We start from the raw sequence: 21,282 nt of genomic DNA on the forward strand, positions 1-21,282 counted from the left end.
AAATAAATATGATGTCATGCGCTCATTGTTTGAATGAATGAAAGAATATTTTGTGGCTCTTCATACAGCTTCATTTGATAGTGTGCTGAGATAATGTTTTTAATTTTACATGGAGTTTAATTCTGTTTAGTTACAGTAGTTTTGATAGCTTCTGAGTGGTCTCTCTGTGTTTTTCTTTTGTATATGTATTTTGTGTCGCGCCACACCAATTTAAATTGTTGTGTATGGGCAGAATTAATCTCTGCATTGTCAAAGGTGGGTATAAAAATAGAATTAAAAAATTAAAAATCCTCTAATTTGTGAGAAATATGGACAATCTGGGCATTTATTCAGGTTAAATATCGATCAGAAAACCCAGAAAAATAGAAAAATCATGGAAACGTGGAGATAGAGCATGAAAAATATAAAGGTGAATTTTCAGTTTGTTTTTGTTCCAGTTTTTTAATACAAAAATAAGCTTGATGTGATGTTGTGAATGTGTACATGATGATGTAGGCAAGCAGTGTGAATGTAAGAGATTTATAGTGTTAGGTGCTGAAGAGCTGTGACATATCTTGCTGTTGACACGACTACCAGATGGTTGCTTCACCTGTAGAACAAAGAAATTCTGCTTCAAAGAGATACAAACTACATTCATTTGGCTTTAGCCAGAAATAAATCCACGCTGCTGGTGGTTGTTATGGCTGTTGTAACGAGGCTTCCGACGCTGTAACGAGGCTTCCAAATCCTGTAACACAATTGTGTGAATCGTTTCAACGGAAGACAATACCCGATGCACAAATGAGCGGGCTGTGATGGCGCTCCCCGGTTTCTTCCTTGCCTTGACTATTTAGTTAAGGTATTGATTAAGCTAAACCTCGTCTCATTTGCGCCGTATCTGTGGCGGGTTTTACGACCCCTGCACTGACTGCTGCAGGGCTGTGTCGCTGTGTAAGCCTGCGTCAAGTGGAGCTACAGTTTTGTCGGGGGAGGGATCTCGCCAATTAGAGACTAATTCCAGTTTATTGTACTTGATCAGTATTAACTTCACTGAGGCCTGCCTGACTATGGGATAGTTTTACAGGACATCTGCTATTAAAAGATTTACATGTGCATGTTGTAAGCGTATTTTTTTCCCTTCAGTTTTCTTTTATACCTAAGCTTTCGTATGTGGCCTAAGGCTCTTTCTTGCAGAGTGAGTAATTGCTGTAATCTCTGTTTATAGCCTCTCATCTTAAAGATCACAACTTCAAATCCACAGAGGTCCCAAAATGTGAGAAATGCTTTTGTTAAAATAACCAAATGTCTTCGGTTTTATCTGGGTTGCCACTCAGCTCATAAAGGCTTAAAATAATAAAGTGACTATCCTAACCTCATTTTTCACATGTTTGGAATGGAAAGTAAATGTTAAATGGGTTAATAGAGAACCCATTCCATGTGTGGACGTTGAACAAATATGATTAATGATGAAAATGGATTTGAGATAGAACCAAAAATCCCCAGTAAATTCGACCAGTAAATTATGACTTTAGATCCAATTTTAAATCATAATTCATAAGATTTCGAAAAAGAATAAAATGTATTGTTCAGGTTGGGGAATATCAACTTCACAAAAACTCAGTTCGGAGAACATTCATGTAGCGGTCTAAAACATGCACACTGTTTAATTCAGGATTTAATTCAGGATTTAAGGGTATACACACTTACATTAATAAAATTTGTTTTTCCATCATTGCATGAATTGAAATGTATTTAACAATTTGTGTCTGTCAGTACACTGTCTGTCTCATAGGCAAATGCTCTTATTAAAGCTATCCGCAGAGCATTTTATATACTGAAAGAGTTGATACCATGCATAAATAAAAGTATTTTGATTTGATTTCATCTTCTGATGATGAGATCGGTTCCGTGACCTAATGGTTAGATTGTCTGCCTTGATGTCGGTAGACGTTGGATCAAACCCGTGTCATGTCATACCAAAGACTATAAAAATTGTACTTGTTGCTGTGTTGCTTGCTTTTCGATCAGCACTGAGGGATCATAGAGCATGGACTGGTTGGCCCTGTGTCTGTATAATGCGACTTGATGAGGTGTCATGTCTGGTGTCTTCAGGATGATACTTCAGTGGCGGCAGCACATCAGCGGCATGGACTGGCCCTGCTACAAGAAGATATAATGTACACACTTAATGGCTCGCTGTCGTCATATGACTGAAACATTATTGTTAGTACAACGAAGAAAACTACAAGCATAACAATAATAATCATGCTGCGCTTGGACTCACTGGGATAAAGATGTTATGTTGTAATTTGAAATCGTGGTATAATTAACAATGTTTCAAGAATTCTATTATACAAGGTGTATACTGTCAACTAGTATATATACATCTATGTTTCAGGGTGTTCATCAACTTTCAAGTAAAGGAATATGTCAGAAAAGTAGAAGGCAGAGTTCTGGGCGTCACGTACATGTAGTTCCCCCTTCGCTATTTAAGACACTCTGCATGGTGCAATCTCAGCCCATTTTGACCTTGAGTAGTATTGTGTATCAATTAACAATGGCCCAGCTGAGTATTGTGTATTGATTAAGAATGACCCGGCAGAGTGTTGTGTATCAATCAGCAATGGCCCAGCTGAGTATTGTGTATCAATTAACAGTGGCCCACCTGAGTATTGTGTATCAGTTAATAGCTGAGTATTGTGTATCAATTAACAATGGCCCAGCTGAGTATTGTGTATCAGTTAATAGCTGAGTATTGTGTATCAATTAACAATGGCCCAGCTGAGTATTGTGTATCAATTAACAATGGCCCAGCTGAGTACTGTTTATCAGTTAACAGTGGCCCAGCTGAGTATTGTGTATCAGTTAACGGTGACCCAGCTGAGTATTGTGTATCAGTTAACGGTGACCCAGCTGAGTATTGTGTGTCAGTTAACAATGGCCCAGCTGAGTATTGTGTATCAGTTAATAGTGGCCCAGCTGAGTATTGTGTATCAGTTAAACCGGCCCGGATAGCACAGTTGGTAGAGCGTCCGCTTCGGGACCGGTAGATCCAGGATCAATCCTTGATCGAGTCACACCTAAGACTTTAAAAGAGGAAGTTGTAACTTCCTCGCTTGGCGTTCAGCATAAAGGGGATAGTGCAATGACTGGTTTGACCCGTATCAGTATAATGGCTCGGGCGGGGCGGCTGACTTGCCTTCGGTAAGTCGTCTCAGTGAAGCAGCACTAAATAAAAGAGCGGTGGAAATCCGTCCTGCAACAAGGAGGCACATTGCACGTACATGCACCCTAATGATTCCTTCGTCGTCATATGACTGAAAAATTGTTGAGTACGACATTAAACTCCAAGCACTCACGCACTCACTGTATCAGTTAACAATGGCCCAGCTGAGTATTGTGTATTGATTAAGAATGACCCGGCAGAGTGTTGTGTATCAATCAGCAATGGCCCAGCTGAGTATTGTGTATCAATTAACAGTGGCCCACCTGAGTATTGTGTATCAGTTAATAGCTGAGTATTGTGTATCAATTAACAACGGCCCAGCTGAGTATTGTGTATCAGTTAATAGCTGAGTATTGTGTATCAATTAACAATGGCCCAGCTGAGTATTGTGTATCAATTAATAGCTGAGTATTGTGTATCAATTAACAATGGCCCAGCTGAGTACTGTGTATCAGTTAACAGTGGCCCAGCTGAGTATTGTGTATCAATTAACAGTGGCCCAGCTGAGTATTGTGTATCAATTAACAATGTCCCAGCTGAGTATTGTGTATCAGTTAATAGCTGAGTATTGTGTATCAATTAACAATGGCCCAGCTGAGTATTGTGTATCAATTAATAGCTGAGTATTGTGTATCAATTAACAGTGGCCCAGCTGAGTATTGTGTATCAGTTAACGGTGACCCAGCTGAGTATTGTGTATCAATTAACAACGGCCCAGCTGAGTATTGTGTATCAGTTAATAGCTGAGTATTGTGTATCAATTAACAATGGCCCAGCTGAGTATTGTGTATCAGTTAACAATGGCCCAGCTGAGTATTGAGTATCAGTTAACAATGGCCCAGCTGAGTATTGTGTATCAGTTAATAGCTGAGTATTGTGTATCAATTAACAATGGCCCAGCTGAGTATTGTGTATCAGTTAACGGTGACCCAGCTGAGTATTCTGTGTCAGTTAACAATGGCCCAGCTGAGTATTTTGTATCAGTTAACAGTGACCCGGCTGAGTATTGTGTATCAATTAACAATGGCCCAGTATTGTGTATCAATTAACAATGGCCCAGCTGAGTATTGTGTATCAATTAACAATGGCCCAGCTGAGTATTGTGTATCAATTAACAATGGCCCAGCTGAGTATTGTGTATCAATTAACAATGGCCCAGCTGAGTATTGTGTATCAGTTAACGGTGACCCAGCTGAGTATTGTGTATCAGTTAACGGTGACCCAGCTGAGTATTGTGTATCAGTTAACGGTGGCCCAGCTGAGTATTGTGTATCAGTTAACGGTGACCCAGCTGAGTATTGTGTATCAGTTAACGGTGACCCAGCTGAGTATTGTGTATCAGTTAACGGTGGCCCAGCTGAGTATTGTGTATCAGTTAACGGTGACCCAGCTGAAGGTAATATTCATACATCATGGAGAAACAACAACAAAAGCCCTATCTTCCAAGCCAGTTTTTGCATCACCCTTTTGCTTTTAGCCTTGCAGCCAAGTTGGTGGTGAGGTTCGCACATAAGGCAATCAGACAAAATTTGGTGCTAAGTTTTTACATATAAGCTAGCTAATTCACTCACACGCACACACGTAACACACTGTATATATGTGGATGTATTGTGAAGGTTTATAGGGATTTTTATCTGAAATTTGCACACACGTTTCGTTTTGTCTTATTTTTCCAACACGCACAAAATTGTATTTACCTTTAGTTTTGGAACTCCAAAACGCTTTGATAAATCTCCTTGATGTAGAATAGTGATTAGCCAATTTTGTTGATGCACAGATCAGCTGTAGATATAGAATTGTCAATTGAAGGGCAATTCTAGAACATTGTTTTGGTGTAGATCTAGAATATTAATGAAACACAGATCTAGAACATTAAGTCTAGAGGTGTAGAACATTGTTTGAACAGAGATCTAGGACATTGTTTGGGCAGAGATCTAGAACATTGTTTGGACAGAGATCTAGGACATTGTTTGGGCAGAGATGTAGAACATTGTTGAGATAGAGATCTAGAGCATTATTGCGGCAGAGATGTAGAAAATTGTTGAGGCAGAGATCTAGAACATTGTTTGGGCAGAGATCTAGAACATTGTTTGGGCAGAGATCTAGAACATTGTTGAGGCAGAGATCTAGAACATTGTTTAGGCAGAGATCTAGAACATTGTTGAGGCAGAGATCTAGAACATTGTTGAGGAAGAGATCTAGAACATTGTTTAGGCAGAGATGTATATACACGTGGTTATGAAACATATGAGAAGATATCTAGAGTGGCAGTCCGTGTACATTGACGGGCATTTTGCATGGCAGTCCTTCACTGGCAGGACATAATACACGTATCTGTTAGCAAGGAGGAATGACAAAACCCTTTGAGGAGGGATTGGGTATGGAGATAATTAAGGGAGTGTGTCTGGCCTATCTGAGAGAGGTTGCAGGAAAAAGTGATACTCTGAAGATGCTTGTCTATTTTGAGTACAGAACCAGTGCTGGCAATGTGCCAAAAAGGCAAAGTTTTAAGGTGTGATCCTGGAGGTAATGATGTCTGATCAGAACATGAAATCAATTGGCTATTCAGAGATGCTGTTGTTGAGTACGACATGCGGTGCATTCATTGACACTTGGTCGGCGACTGTCTGAGAAAAAGAAAGAAACGAGCCCGTTTTTGTCCTGCGTGACTCACTTAGAATTCCTTTGGTGGCAAGGCCATGTCAATTTTGAGTTCCGTTTTTTTATTCTTCTTCAAAACATCAAGACTAATAATGTCAAATTTACATCAATACTTCAGTGCACTTTGTGTAGACTTCATGCAGCATACATGTACATGAAGAATTTCCAGATCAGTGGCATATACCCCAGTTGTTCACATTCATCTTGTAACTGTTAGAAATACTAATTATGTGTTATTATAAATGCTAGCTCTTTGATTGCAGGGGCTGGTTTTGTGAAGCTTACCGAGTGTTAAGTTGACCTGAGCTAGGTGCATTTAATACCTCTACAGCATACATTAGTTAAGGGCTTGCTTAGCTTAGTGAGCTTTATGAAACCTGCCCCAGAACATTTAATTATTTAGTGTGTTTTAGAATTCCAATCTCAAGTAATTTAGTCTTGACGTAATGTCTGGGAGTGTATCTGAAGGGTCAACACTATGGATAAAGTTGACATATGCAAGATAGATAAAAACCAGAACAGGGACAACAGTGTGATAGCTGGCAAATAGTCACAAGTAACCCGTGAAATCTGGCCTCTTGTCAGTTTACCTCAGTTAGGGTTTTATTCTAACTATTCATGTAAATGCATAGATAGTAGCAATTTACACACACACACACACACCCACACACACCCAGCATATTGGCGTAAGCAGAATTCAGTAAAAAAAGTGATGTTAATTGCAATTTATGAGACATCTTTAGCCTAGAGTTACTCAGACTACTGACACAGCTGTCATGACATTCAAAGTACAGTCACATTAAAACATTGCAATGTATGCTACTTGTATGTGTAGGAAAATAAGTGATTTTTAGATTTGTTTCATAGGAAGTAAATCTAATACATTGAATGTGTGCACCGAACCAGCTATTGCTGACTTCTGCCAGGCACGCTGTGACAGAACTACTTCATGCTGGCTTCTGTCTTGCACTGTGTCACAGAGCTGGTTGTATGTTGCTGACTTCTGTTTAGCACGTTGTCACAGAACTACATGTTGACTTCTGTCAGGCATGGTGTGACAGAACTACTTCATGCTGGCTTCTGTCTGGCACTGTGTCATAGAGCTGGTTGTATGTTGCTGACTTCTGTTTTGCACTTTGTCACAGAACTGCATGTACATGTTGACTTCTGCCTGGCACTGTGTCACAGAACCAGTTGATTGCTTACTTCTGTCTAACATTGTTGTCAGTCCAGTTATGTTCCCATTTGCTCATCTCATATATTTTGAACAGTCATGTTTTTGATTGTGGAATTTGTATTTGCAGGTATTACTCTTTGTAATGTGACTTATTAAAGTTGAACACCCTTACGTAGATTATTGTATTTTATTTTATGTTTTTCAATCTGACAATACATTGCAATATACAACCCATCAAATGAGTTCTAGGACTAGTAATTTTTGACGCGGAGTGATAAAAAGTCACATTTGATGACGGAAATGATGAGAAGCCTGTTGAAAAGCAAAAGCATTAAATGTGTTCTGCTTCTTTTATTTAAATTTTTCTCTATCTTAAACATCATGTTAGTAGCACTTTTTAACATCATTCAGATTTGTTCCTGGCACCAAAATTGCCCATCAGTAAAACATAAAGTAAAACTGGTTTGGCCTTAATTGACAGACAGTCTGAGGAACGTTTCTGTTACTACCAAACATGCGTCTTCGAGAAGTCTCGGAGATGCGTCCATGCACATGCCCAGAGGCTGAAGGCCCAGCGAGCTGTAATAAATCTGGTCGCATTTCCGCGGCACCCATGATGCGCTTGATGCGCACCAGCTGTTGCTGTCTTTAACCAGCCATAAAATCTCGTCGTCCTTGCGCAAAGCGTTTCTCGGGCTGTTCTGTATTCAATAAAAGCGCCATGGAAGAGATAGTTATGTAGAGGCGTTTAAGCATTCCATACATCATTCTGTCATATTTCAGTTCAATAAATGCTGTGATTGATTGATTTTTATTGCACCACATTTGAGCTCAGTGAGATGTTCCATAGAAACCATCAGTGTGGGGAATAGGCTGATTTCTCCTGGAGTGGGACTACATGCGTTCTAATGGCCGTAATTTAGCGTTCTCGTGATGTTTTCAAGAGACTGGTAAATACTTGTTTATTCAACTCCAAAATGAGTTAATTACATGTACTTTCAGATCAGGCTGGTTATTAAAAGATGACTGACAAAAAACTGCAGTATTGCCATTTTTTATATCCATGTCCCATTAGAATTGTGGAGAGTGATCAACAGTGAATCCAGCTGTATAGAGATGACACTTTTCCCACTAGCAGTCATGGCTGTAGACAGTCCTTCACACCAAGCCCACAAGGTTGTTGTATTTGTTATGAACATTTTTTTTTTCTACCTTGCTTGTGATGTACTCTTAAATTAAATTTTCTCCCTGTCCAAAAAAATTCTCCACCTGTACATGTTGATCTGGTTACACGTCTGTCTGTGTGTGTGGGTTTGGTGGGGTGGGGTTTAGGGTTAGGAAGAGCTATAAGATGCCATGCTCCCTCCAAAGCAATACAAATAATCCCACAGATAGTATTTACATGTACTAAGTTTTGACATGCTGAATTTTATCCAAAATGCATCTGTTTTTTACAAGTTATGCATTCTGATGTTTAACAGGATTTCCCTGACTTTGACTGTAGCACAGCTTCTGATAACTTGAACAATTTTCATGAAAAAAAAAAAGTCTGTATAGATTCATTATGCTGCCATTTCTTGATGATTTAAAACATAGCTTAATTGCTCCAGGCATAAGCTTTTGCATATTTGCATGTACATACAGGTAAATATAAGTTTTTGACTTAAACTTTAAAATTCAAGTATGATAGATTTGTCATGATATAACATTTTATATATTGAAGTGATTAAAATATTAACTCGTCGGACCTAAAAGTACGGATTTAATAGGTATATCACGTTTCAAATTATGACTCTGAATGTGCATTCCAGACAAAAATAGCTTTGTGGGAATTCATCCTTGCCAATTTTTGTTATATAATGCATTAACAAGTGTGAAGTAAATACACGAAAACATGTAAGCTTTAAAAGATACATGTATACAGTTATAGCCACCTTACAGGATTAATAGACATCTTGGTTTCATTCCATCAGTGCACAACGGAGCCGACATTAGCCAGACTTTTGAGAAGAGTTCCGAATTGCTCCATCCAGTATAAAATCTCTCCTGAATTGGGTGAATAATTGATGGCTGCTCAGCCAAGTTTACATGTTGTAAACTACGTAGTAGGTTTGTGCTCACTGGTCAGGGGCAAGGACCAAATTGACGTGCTTACAGATACATGTGTCTTTGAATTTTACATAGGATAATTTGTATCCGAAGAAAGTGATTATAATTGCAGAATCTCTAAGCTTTTGTTGTGTTTGAAAACACAATTTTCAGTATTACAAAAAGTTGTCAGATTCGTGTATTAGTTGGAGAATGGGGAAAATGGGATATATATGTATTAACAAACCTGTCATTTCTGGCATATTTCTCTTGACATGACACTTTCATTTTCCAGTTTCATCTCCTATATTGTATAAAATATAAGAGTTTAAATCAAAATTTTGGACTTGTGGATTGGTCGCAAACCTTGACCAATGAGGTGTCCTCTTGAGCTGCATTGTATATCCTACACTATATACCCTTTTGTCTGAAGATTTGCTCTTGACTCTGCTACATTCTATACCCGTTTGAGGGTTTGCTCTTGACTCTGCTACATTCTGTACCCGTTTGAGGGTTTGCTCTTGACTCTGCTACATTCTGTACCCGTTTGAGGGTTTGCTCTTGACTCTGCTACATTGCATACCCAAAATGGTATAGGACAAAAGTCTGAGGTTTTGCTACATGTAGTTACATTGTATACCATTTTGTCTGAATGTTTGCTCTTGATTCTGCATGTAGTAACACCTCAGACAAAAGGGTATACAATGTAGCAGTTACATTTTATACCCTCTTGTCTGAAGGTTTGCTCTTGACCCGGCTACATTGTATACCCTTTTGTCTGAAGGTTTGCCCTTACTTCCTCTACTTTGTGTACCCTTTTGTCTGAAGGTTTGTTCTTGACATAGCTACATTGTATACCCTTTTGTCTGAAGGTTTGTTCTTGACTCTGCTAGATTGTATACCCTTTCGTCAGAAGGTTTGTTCTTGACTCAGGTACATTTTACACCTTTTTGTTTGAAGGTTTGCCCTTTACTCCACAATTTTGTATACCCTTTTGTCTCAAGGTTTGTTCTTGACATGGCTACATTTTGTACCCTTTTGTCTCAAGGTTTGTTCTTGACATAGCTACATTTTATACCCTTTTGTCTGAAGGTTTGTTGTTGACATGGCTACATTGTATACCCTTTTGTCTGAAGGTTTGCCCTTGACATGGCTAAATTGTATATCCTTTTGTCTGAAGGCTTGTTCTTGACTCTGCTACAGTACATTCTGTACCCTTTTGTCTGAAGGTTTGCTATATGTATATATACATAAATTCCTCACAAAAAAAACAAGTCACATAAATTTTTTTTGGGCATTCTCACAGCCTCTTTTCTCCAGATTGAAGCCTGACCATTCCTGTAATATCTACATGTATATATGAATTAAAAGTGAAATATTCTGTTGATCATAAATTATACAATTAAATTTTGGCTTTAATGTCTGCATTATGAATGAACGAATGAATGAATGTATGCTTAGGGTTTAACGTCGTAATTAACAAATTTTCAGTCATGTGATAAAGTCATTGGGTGTGTATACATATAGTGTGTCTTCTTGTGGCCGAACGAGCCCATGCTGCCAAGGTGCAGGCGCCAGGCACCGGACGTGACACCCCACCCAGTCACATTATACTGACACCAGGCCAACCAGTGGTGTTTCTGAGCTCCAACCTCTCAGTGTTGAGCACCATGTAGGCCATGCATGCAATGCTGACAGGAAATCAAGCCATTCAACCAGTCTAGGTTTTCAGATTTCTGTAATGACTCGCATGTACCAGAGCTACAGGAATTGGCTTCAGCCTTGGATTCCAGCAAAAAGTTAAATTCAAATTCATATAGTTTTTATAATAGAAGATACTCTGTTTCAGATCATCAAAGTTGTGAACATGGAATCCCTGAAAATGTGATTACTTTTGTTTGCATTAGAACCTTCATATGTATCAGTAACTTCTTTGTGAAGGTATTATAGATTTGTTCTTGATTCTGGTAGATTCCAGCAAAGCCAATCTCAAGATGTTTATTCAAGCATATTCTGAGGAAATTAATTTTTACAGGGTGATAAAATTGGGCTATTATGAAGCCCTGAAATTGAGCAGTCCAACTAGTGTTCTTTTTTTTTTTTTTTTCAAAAATAAAATCATAACAAGATGCATAAATTTCGTAGAAACTTGGTGTTTCATATACTGGTCCCAAAAAAGGTTGAGGCATTAGTGTATGTAAGCTACTATGTACATGTACACGTAGAGGAGTCATAAGTGACGTGTGAGCACCCATGGGTGCGCAGGTGCACGGCCAAATCACAACCAGGTAATTAATTACGTTAGTTTGAGTTGCCTGCAGCTCTATGTCTTCTCTTGTTTCCCATGGCAATGACCCCACTCCCCCCACTCTTCCCCTCTCCCCCACTTGCTTCTAACCAGATCGGGTTTGGGGTCAACGCTTTCTGTAGAATTCAACCAGAAGATCAATACAGAGGTCTATAATGGAGAAAGGGTTCCCGTTGGCCCTGAGCTGGACATCTAAGAAACTGCTTGTCAGAGGAGAACACTGGAGACAGAAAGCAACCAACGGCCAGCTGTGTCCCAGTAACTGCTGTAGGGTCATTGTACCCCTCCCCTTATCTCTGCCCTGTCTCAACCCTCAAAAATTCCCATAAACTGTTGTTTCATTTCCTCACGGTTTTAGGATGTAATTTACATTTAATGTGTGTTCGTATGTCCTCTTTCCTTCATATGTTCTCTTACGGTATCACCTTAAACATGACTAACGTAGCCAGATTTTCAGATTCTCACCAATCCATGAAAACATTGTTAACATAGTTCTAAGCACATGTAAGACCGCTGTTTTAATAAGGCCTGTATATGAGGCCCTAATGATTTTGTCATGATTATTTAGTTCCTAACTGTTCTGAATTTTTGGGTCATCTGGTCAGCTCTTTTTACAGAGTACACTTAAAATTGTAACACGAATACACATGCAGTTTTATTATACTCTCTCTCAGTATTAGTCCATTTAATGAAATATGCTTGAGTACAATGTCAAACACGAGGTAACTCCCAGAAATAATGAGAATGTTAGAAATTAAAAAAAAACAAAATCATTAATAGCATACTCTCCATCTTATAATCGACACCTTATGGCAGAATTATCGCTGATGATGTGTTAGGCCAAAATCATTCATTCATTCAGTATCTACAAAGCATGCTTAAACATTGGCTTACACATCATCATCCAGAGTAACCATTCACATGGTTTCAAGATGATTTCAAGATTTATTCAAGCGTAGCCTAGGAGAATTATTCTCTGCACACTTATATAATTATGCCTTTTGTGAAGCCCTGAAAGTGGGCAGTCCAACCAGTTTATTTATTTTTACATCATTCATTATCTAAAAAAACTAAAACATTGCCTTTAACATCATCACCTCACTGCATCTTAAGCAGACCTCTGTACGTCTGAAATCCTATGGAAACTGCAGAAATTTTACTTTCTATCAGAAATGCTAATGAAAGGGAAAACTATTACATGTGGCATAGAAATGCTTAGGAGAGCTTTGAAATAGTTAAAGAAAAAAACGTGAGATACATGTACATTTTTGCAGATTTTGTAAAAAAAAAAAAACATTTGAGGGTGGACTGCATGTGTGCAGGTAGATTTGCAGCATGGGTGCACAGGTAAGCTTTTTTGTTCTCTGCATACAGTGTGTGTGAACCCATGCACCCTTCATTTGTCAATAGTTTAGTAAGCTTTTGAATAGGTGTAGCTTTGAAACTGTTTGGAGAGCTTTGAAACATCTTACAATGTTGAAACCCTGAAGACACACAATTGTGCCATTCTCACTACCGTGAAAACCCTTTGGGTGGCTTTGAAACTGTTTGGAGAGCTTTGAAACATCTTACAATGTTGAAACCCTGAAGACACACAATTGTGCCATTCTCACTACCGTGGAAACCCTTTGGGTGGCTTTGAAACTGTTTGGAGAGCTTTGAAACATCTTACAATGTTGAAACCCTGAAGACACACAATTGTGCCATTCCCACTACCGTGGAAAGCCATTGGGTGGCTTTGAAACTGTTTGAAGAGCCCTGAAACATTGTAACAATGTTGAATTATGGTGAATAGGATGCTAATAATGATTTGTTGTCATTAAAGATGCAAGCTTCATAAAACTGAGCAAATTATTTGTCTACACCCCATAGCTCTCTCAGAATGTTGTAAAATAGTGTTGATAGCTTGGGACACCTTTGTTTTTGCAAACCTTGACATTCTGCTCTCATTGATGTATCAATACATGCAGTTAATTAGCAGTGTTGAGTTGGCATTATGATGTTAAATAATGGTGCATAATAACAGCTGTGAAGAGCGGAAGGGACATCAAGTACACATGTGAGCTACATGTTTACAGTGCGTGTACATGTGGAGATTGATTTGACAAATGTTGTATTACTAACATCACAATGCACTTCCAGAAACACAGAAAGGCCTTAAAATTTATACTTTTGATGCCAGCACTTAAGTTTTTATGATAAGAAATTAGTCAGACTTTACAAAAATCTGACCCTAAAGTGACCATAATGGGTGGATGAATCAATCAGAATCAAGCCAAATGTGTCACTATAGGTGAAATCGCTGCTGTATACACGATTTTATGGTGGCGGCCATATATGTTTGAATGGCTTTTTGACTATACAACTTTCTGGTCAGATGGAAGTTTTGCCCAGCTTGTCCAGTTTTATAGAATGGCTTTATGACTATACAACTATCTGGTCAGATGGAGGTTTTGCCCAGCTTGTCCAGTTTTATAGAATGGCTTTATGATTATACAACTATCTGGTCAGATGGATGTTTTGCCTGGCTTGTCCAGTTTTATAGAATGGCTTTATGACTATACAACTATCTAGTCAGATGGAGGTTTTGCCTGGCTTGTCCTGTTTTATAGAATGGCTTTATGATTATACAATTATCTGGTCAGATGGAGGTTTTGCCTGGCTTGTCCAGTTTTATAGAATGGCTTTATGACTATACAACTATCTAGTCAGATGGAGGTTTTGCCTGGCTTGTCCTGTTTTATAGAATGGCTTTATGACTATTCGACTTTCTGGTCAGATGGATGTTTTGCCCGGCTTGTCCAGTTTTATAGAATGGCTTTATGACTGTGCGACTTTCTGGTCAGATGGAGGTTTGCCTGGCTTGTCCTGTTTTATAGAATGGCTTTATGACTATACAACTATCTGGTCAGATGGAGGTTTTGTCCAGCTTGTCCAGTTTTATAGAATGGCTTTATGACTATACAACTATCTGGTCAGATGGAGGTTTGCCTGGCTTGTCCAGTTTTATAGAATGGCTTTATGACTATACAACTCTCTGGTCAGATGGAGGTTTTGTCCGGCTTGTCCAGTTTTATAGAATGGCTTTTTGACTATACAACTATCTGGTCAGATGGAGGTTTTGCCCAGCTTGTCCTGTTTTATAGAATGGCTTTATGATTATACAACTATCTGGTCAGATGGAAGTTTCACCCGGCTTGTCCAGTTTTATAGAATGGCTTTATGACTATACAACTATCTAGTCAGATGGAGGTTTTGCCTGGCTTATCCAGTTTTATAGAATGGCTTTATGACTATACAACTATCTAGTCAGATGGAGGTTTTGCCTGGCTTATCCAGTTTTATAGAATGGCTTTATGACTATACAACTATCTGGTCAGATGGATGTTTTGCCCGGCTTGTCCAGTTTTACAGAATGGCTTTATGACTATACAACTATCTGGTCAGATGGAGGTTTTGCCCAGCTTGTCCTGTTTTATAGAATGGCTTTATGACTATACAACTATCTGGTCAGATGGGTGTTTTGCCCAGCTTGTCCAGTTTTATAGAATGGCTTTATGACTATACAACTATCTAGTCAGATGGATGTTTTGCCCGGCTTGTCCAGTTTTATAGAATGGCTTTATGACTATACAACTATCTGGTCAGATGGAGGTTTTGCCCGGCTTGTCCAGTTTTATAGAATGGCTTTATGACTATACAACTATCTGGTCAGATGTAGGTTTTGCCCAGCTTGTCCTGTTTTATAGAATGGCTTTATGATTATACAACTATCTGGTCAGATGGAGGTTTTGCCCAGCTTGTCCAGTTTTATAGAATGGCTTTATGACTATACAACTATCTGGTCAGATGGAGGTTTTGCCCAGCTTGTCCTGTTTTATAGAATGGCTTTATGACTATACAACTATCTGGTCAGATGGAGGTTTTGCCCAGCTTGTTCTGTTTTATAGAATGGCTTTATGACTATACAACTATCTGGTCAGATGGAGGTTTTGCCCAGCTTGTCCAGTTTTATAGAATGGCTTTATGACTATACAACTATCTGGTCAGATGGAGGTTTTGCCCAGCTTGTCCTGTTTTATAGAATGGCTTTATGACTATACAACTATCTGGTCAGATGGAGGTTTTGCCCAGCTTGTCCAGTTTTATAGAATGGCTTTATGACTATACAACTATCTGGTCAGATGGATGTTTTGCCTGGCTTGTCCTGTTTTATAGAATGGCTTTATGACTATACAACTATCTGGTCAGATGGAGGTTTTGCCCAGCTTGTTCTGTTTTATAGAATGGCTTTATGACTATACAACTATCTAGTCAGATGGAGGTTTTGCCCGGCTTGTCCTGTTTTATAGATGCCCTCTTGGCAATCAAGATTCTGCGCACTGTTTTGTTGGTACTAGAGCTTTAACTTAATTCATTGTTTTGGTGGTACTAGAGCTTTAACTTAAGTCACTGTTTTGTTGGTACTAGAGCTTTAACTTAAGTCACTGTTTTGGTGGTATCTAGGGCTTTAGCTTAAGTCAGTGTTTTGTTGGTAGCTAGGGCTTTAACTTAAGTCACTGTCTTGGTGTTAGCTCAGGCTTTAACTTAAGTCACTGTTTTGGTGTTAGCTCAGGCTTTAACTTAAGTCACTGTTTTGGTGTTAGCTCAGGCTTTAACTTAAGTCACTGTTTTGTTGGTAGTTAGGGCTTTAGCTTAAGTCTCTGTTTTGGTGGTAGCTAGGGCTTTAACTTAAGTCATTGTTTTGGTTGTAGCTAGGGCTTTAACTTAAGTCAATGTTTTGGGTGATAGCTGGGGCTTTAACTTAAGCCAGTGTTTTGGTGGTAGCTAGGGCTTTAACTTAAGTCAATGTTTTGGGTGTAGCTAGGGCTTTATCTTAAGTCACTGTTTTTGGTGGTAGCTAGGGCTTTAACTTAATTCACTGTTTTTGGTGGTAGCTAGGGCTTTAACTTAAGTCTACCTGTGCATGTATATTAAAACTTGTACAGGTAGATTTCTTTCAGATTGTAAGCAATATTTTTGAAAAAATTGCATGTACTGTAGGGAAAGAGAAGTGCACGGTAATAGATAATACAGAACATTAAAATTTCATCACATATGTGTTAAAGCTGTCCTTAGTGTCAAATACAGAATCGTGGAATTCAGGTTTGAAATTATTGAGAATATCACAAACTCTTTGTGTCGAAAAACTACATGGAGGCTTCAAATTGCTGTGGGTTTGATCCTGCATCAGGGTGTCATGTGAGAAATGTCTGTGTCCTATACAGGCCATGAAGAAGATGAATCCTGAAACAGGATTTAATTCTGGGCAGGGAGAGGGATGTGAAACATTGAGGTGAATATGGAAATCCTGTGGGTTTGATCCTGCATCAGGGTGTCATGTGAGAAATGTCTGTGTCCCATACCGGCCATAAAGGAGATGAATCCTGAAACAGGATTTAATTCTGGGCAGGGAGAGGGATGTGGAACATTGATGTGAATATGGAAATCCAGTGGGTTTGATCCTGCATCAGGGTGTCATGTGAGAAATGTCTGCGTCCCATACCGGCCATAAAGGAGATGAATCCTGAAACAGGATTTAATTCTGGGCAGGGAGAGGGATGTGGAACATTGAGGTGAATATGGAAATCCTGTGGGTTTGATCCTGCATCAGGGTGTCATGTGAGAAATGTCTGCGTCCCATACCGGCCATAAAGGAGATGAATCCTGAAACAGGATTTAATTCTGGGCAGGGAGAGGGATGTGGAACATTGAGGTGAATATGGAAATCCAGTCTGAATCATGTACATGTAATTTCAAAATACCATAAACTGGAAAATGTCAGTGAACCATACCATTTGGATATTGTTGGTTGAGAGGGATGCCATACAGCTTCTTCATGGTATCTTTTGTGTGGTTTTCTTTTCATATGTTTTCTTTTTTATGATTTGAAAAGAAAAAGAAAATTCATGTGTATGTTATTCATTTTAAACACGTGCTCTGTCATGCTTATGCCTATGAAAAAGGTATAGTTGTGGAGAATTGGTGCCAGGGGATTATAATGGCCATGTCACATACGCAAGGCGTTTAATTATCAGGCCTGGAAATGAGCAGCTGTGTCAACTCTTAAAAGACTCCTGGAAGTGACATCTGGCCATATGTTATGCTTTTGTTAGAAATATGCCCACACACTGTAATATCACAGATATGTCATTCATATGCATGCAGTTGGTTTGATTAAAATCTGACTTTGGATTCCTACAGCTGGACTAGTCTGCTAGGTATTAAACTGTCGTCCCCTCCATTGTGAATCGTTTGGCCCTTGACATATGAGGTTGCATGCTGATAAGATACAGGTTTCTCTCGTGTGGCTACAGCCTTGAGTCAGGAGGTTTGTAACCACATGCCTGGCAAGGTCTGTCATTCTTCTGGAGACTTCCACTTTGAATCGGCAGTCGCCCTTTTAGTCCACAACCTGGAATCATACCCATGAAGGGTCGCTGCTGTCTTTTTAAGTCAGGAGGGTAATTAGCAGCTAAGGTGATTATTATCAGGTGTTATCCTGAAGAGGTGGTAATTTCTGCGGCGGCTACCCGAAGTGAAAAAGTTTTGAGTGAGGCATTTTTGATCAAAACACCAATCAAATAAAATGATGATGAACTATTTAATTTCTCCTGATTCATTATTTGCTGTGACCTAAAAAGCTGTGCTTATAATGTATATGAATGTGTTAATTTGTGTTTGTCATTGTTTGTTTCAGGTACTATTTCTACTCCAAGACCCGTGTGGGATATTATATGCACAGGAGGGATCTAGCCAAGGCACGTCGCAAATTTGAAGATGGCCACTCAAAAACAGAACCTACAAAATTTAATGGTGTGTTATAATATTTATTTATTTGTTTGATTGGTGTTTTACCTCGCACTCTAGGCCATTTTACTCCTATGACGGCAGCCAACATTGTGGTGTACTTATTTTTATTATTTATGAATCAGTGCTGTGCTGTGATGTACTCTTAATGGTTCATCTGCTTTTTGATCTTGGTAGATATTAATGGAGATATTCAAGTTCGAGATCTTTTATCGCTGAAGGTAACAAAAGTCCTACTGTGCAATGTAACCTGTCAAAAATGTTAGGCAACTGTTTTTGATTATGTGTGTTATGACCTGAGGGTGTCTGAAAGAAAAGTTTCACAAAATGTTATGTAGAGTAGACAAACGATGGAGAAGGATTGAAAAGCTGAACGTTTGGGAAAGTAAGATGTTCCTGAGGGAAAGTTGTGCCATATGTGCCTTCAGAACACAGCAAGGCAGGTGATCAGTAAATTATTGTCAACAAAACTTACCCAACATATTTCACAAGTCACATGATATAGTAGAATGCTGTTTATCTTTACTGATGAAAGGGTTTGAATGCCAAATTTCCCTCCTCCATTACTCTTGATAACACTGATTTTCCTCATCAAATCAGGCCTTTGAACAAGTGCGTGATTGTACACGTCGGGTCAGCAAAATGTGTCAGTCTTTACAATACAAGTTATTGCTCTGGAACATTTGTATTGTTCCGCTTGTACTCCTTTTCGTATTTGAGAGAGCAGCTATGCACCTTATTCATTTTAGTTTGGAGACAAAACTATGTTTGTTTTGTTGGCCAATTTCAAGCATTCTACACCAAATAATGAAGTCAGAATGTGTTGAAATAAGCACATTGCAAACATGCAAAAAGTTTACAGTATATTTTCTCCAATTCTAGGTCTGCAGATTTTGCCGATCGCAATTTTGGAAGACAACTACTCCTACCTGGTGATGGACACGATAAATAAGACAGCCGTGTGTGTGGATCCAGCGGATGCTCAAGCTGTACAGGTGAGGATCAGCAGTCAAGTCGCAGGTAGGGGTGGGGTGAAGCGCTGAGAGGTGAGGGGCACTGAAATGGGCAGGGGGCAAAAATGAAAAGCAGTAAATATTAATGTGAAGTGGCAGCATTGGCGTCAGTGGTATTATTTGGTTTTATGTGATTTAGGCTTTGTTTTGAGCATCTGCTCTTCTTTCTTATATTTTTGTGTTGGATTTGTTTGTTTGAATTAGATTTTTTTATTTGATTTACATGCAAGTTGATTTGTATTATTTATGAGCTTTTTCATTTGATTTACGTGCAAGTTGATTTGTATTATTTATGAGCTTTTTTCCTTGATCATGTTGATTTATGTATTCATGGTCTGTTCTCGCCTCATGCTGTGTTTGAGGTTTTCTGCCTGATTTAGACTTCATTGCCTGATTCAGGCTGTTGGGGAGGTTTATATTTCCTTTATTACTGAGTTTAGGGGGTTTTACATGATGTAGGCTTCTCAGGGTGATTTAATGGTTTTCTTTGTATGCCTTCTTCAGAGAGTTTAGACTTTTTTCTCTGATCCAGTTTATCGGATTTACTGGAATTAGGTTGATTATCTGGAATGAATTTTCTTTGCTTTGAAAATGGACACTTCATGCTGCATTCTGACTTGCCCTCATTTTGAGATTCCTACATTCCTGAGATGCTGCATTCTTATTTTGCTGCATTCTGACATATGCTACATTCGGACTTTGTTGCATTCTGAAATGCTACATTCTGCCATTGCTGCATTCTGAATGGATACATGCTGACTCTGCTACATTCTGAGATATCCTCTATGCATTCTGAAATGATACATCTAACTTGACTTGCTGCATTCGGACATGCTACACTCTGATTTGCTGTATTCGGACATGCTACACTCTGACTTGCTGTATTCGGACATGCTACACTCTGACTTGCTGCATTCTGACATGCTACACTCTGATTTGCTGTATTTGGACATGGTACACTCTGACTTCCTGCATTCTGACATGCTACACTCTGATTTGCTGCATTCTGACGGGCTACATTCTGATTTGGTGCACTCTGACATGCTACACGCTGACCTTCCTGCAGTCGGATTTGCACATGCATTCCTTCCAGTGCTGGCAGTGATTGGTAATAGCATGTACCTTGTTACATCGATTGCTATACATAGCTTCCGTCCTGCAATGAGTCACATCAGTTGGAAGTGGCGTTTGAATAAAGGAGAACTGTAGTTATGTATGTTATAACACATATAAGTTAAGCCTCTAGAATGTCCTGCACTCTACAGAGCCATGATACAGATACATGTATGACTGAAAGAATTTTAAAAGTGATTTTATTAAAAACACCAAGAAAGCTGACAAACTAACTGATGAATTCACACGTGAAATAATCATGTGTTAATACAGACCTTGAAAAGCATAAAAATTTAAGAAGTATCATTTTCAGGTTTTGAAATGCTGGGAAAATAAGAGGGTTGTGTGGTTGGGCCTGGAACAGCCTTGAAATGTAGAACGAGCCTGGCACTGGATTAGTCTATAAACAGACTACAGATGAGCAACCTAAGCCAGATTGTGTATACATAGTGTCATGTAGTATGCTGTTTTCAGTCCATCTTTTTTGATATTGCATGAGGCGGTGCTCTGTTGATGAGAACATACAACTACATGTAATCAGATCATTCTACATGGCTTGAAGCTGGTATACACGTTACTGCGTGTAGAATGCGGAAAATTTGACATCATTCAGGTGTACAAAGCCTGTTCCAAGAGACCGCTGGTTCCACAGGTCAGTTTTGCACAAACTAGAGGGAAATATGTCATCATTCAGGTTTACAAAGCCTGTTCCAAGAGACCGCTGGTTCCACAGGTCAGTTTTGCACAAACTGGAGGGAAATATGTCATCATTCAGGTTTACAAAGCCTGTTCCAAGAGACCGCTGGTTCCACAGGTCAGTTTTGCACAAACTGGAGGGAAATATGTCATCATTCAGGTTTACAAAGCC

General features: G+C 39.0%; 1 protein-coding gene across 1 annotated transcript in view; it reads left to right on the plus strand.

The window, feature by feature from the left end:
- The window catches only part of LOC135478309 (probable hydrolase PNKD), a 42,376-nt gene that overhangs the window by 4,789 nt on the left and 16,305 nt on the right, over positions 1-21,282 (plus strand). Inside the window, 2 exon segments of the mRNA XM_064758585.1 lie at positions 18,179-18,294; positions 19,171-19,283. Of these exon segments, the coding sequence (XP_064614655.1) occupies positions 18,179-18,294; positions 19,171-19,283 (229 nt within the window).

Source organism: Liolophura sinensis, chromosome 11 (assembly GCF_032854445.1).
Source record: "Liolophura sinensis isolate JHLJ2023 chromosome 11, CUHK_Ljap_v2, whole genome shotgun sequence".
Taxonomy (NCBI): domain Eukaryota; kingdom Metazoa; phylum Mollusca; class Polyplacophora; order Chitonida; family Chitonidae; genus Liolophura; species Liolophura sinensis.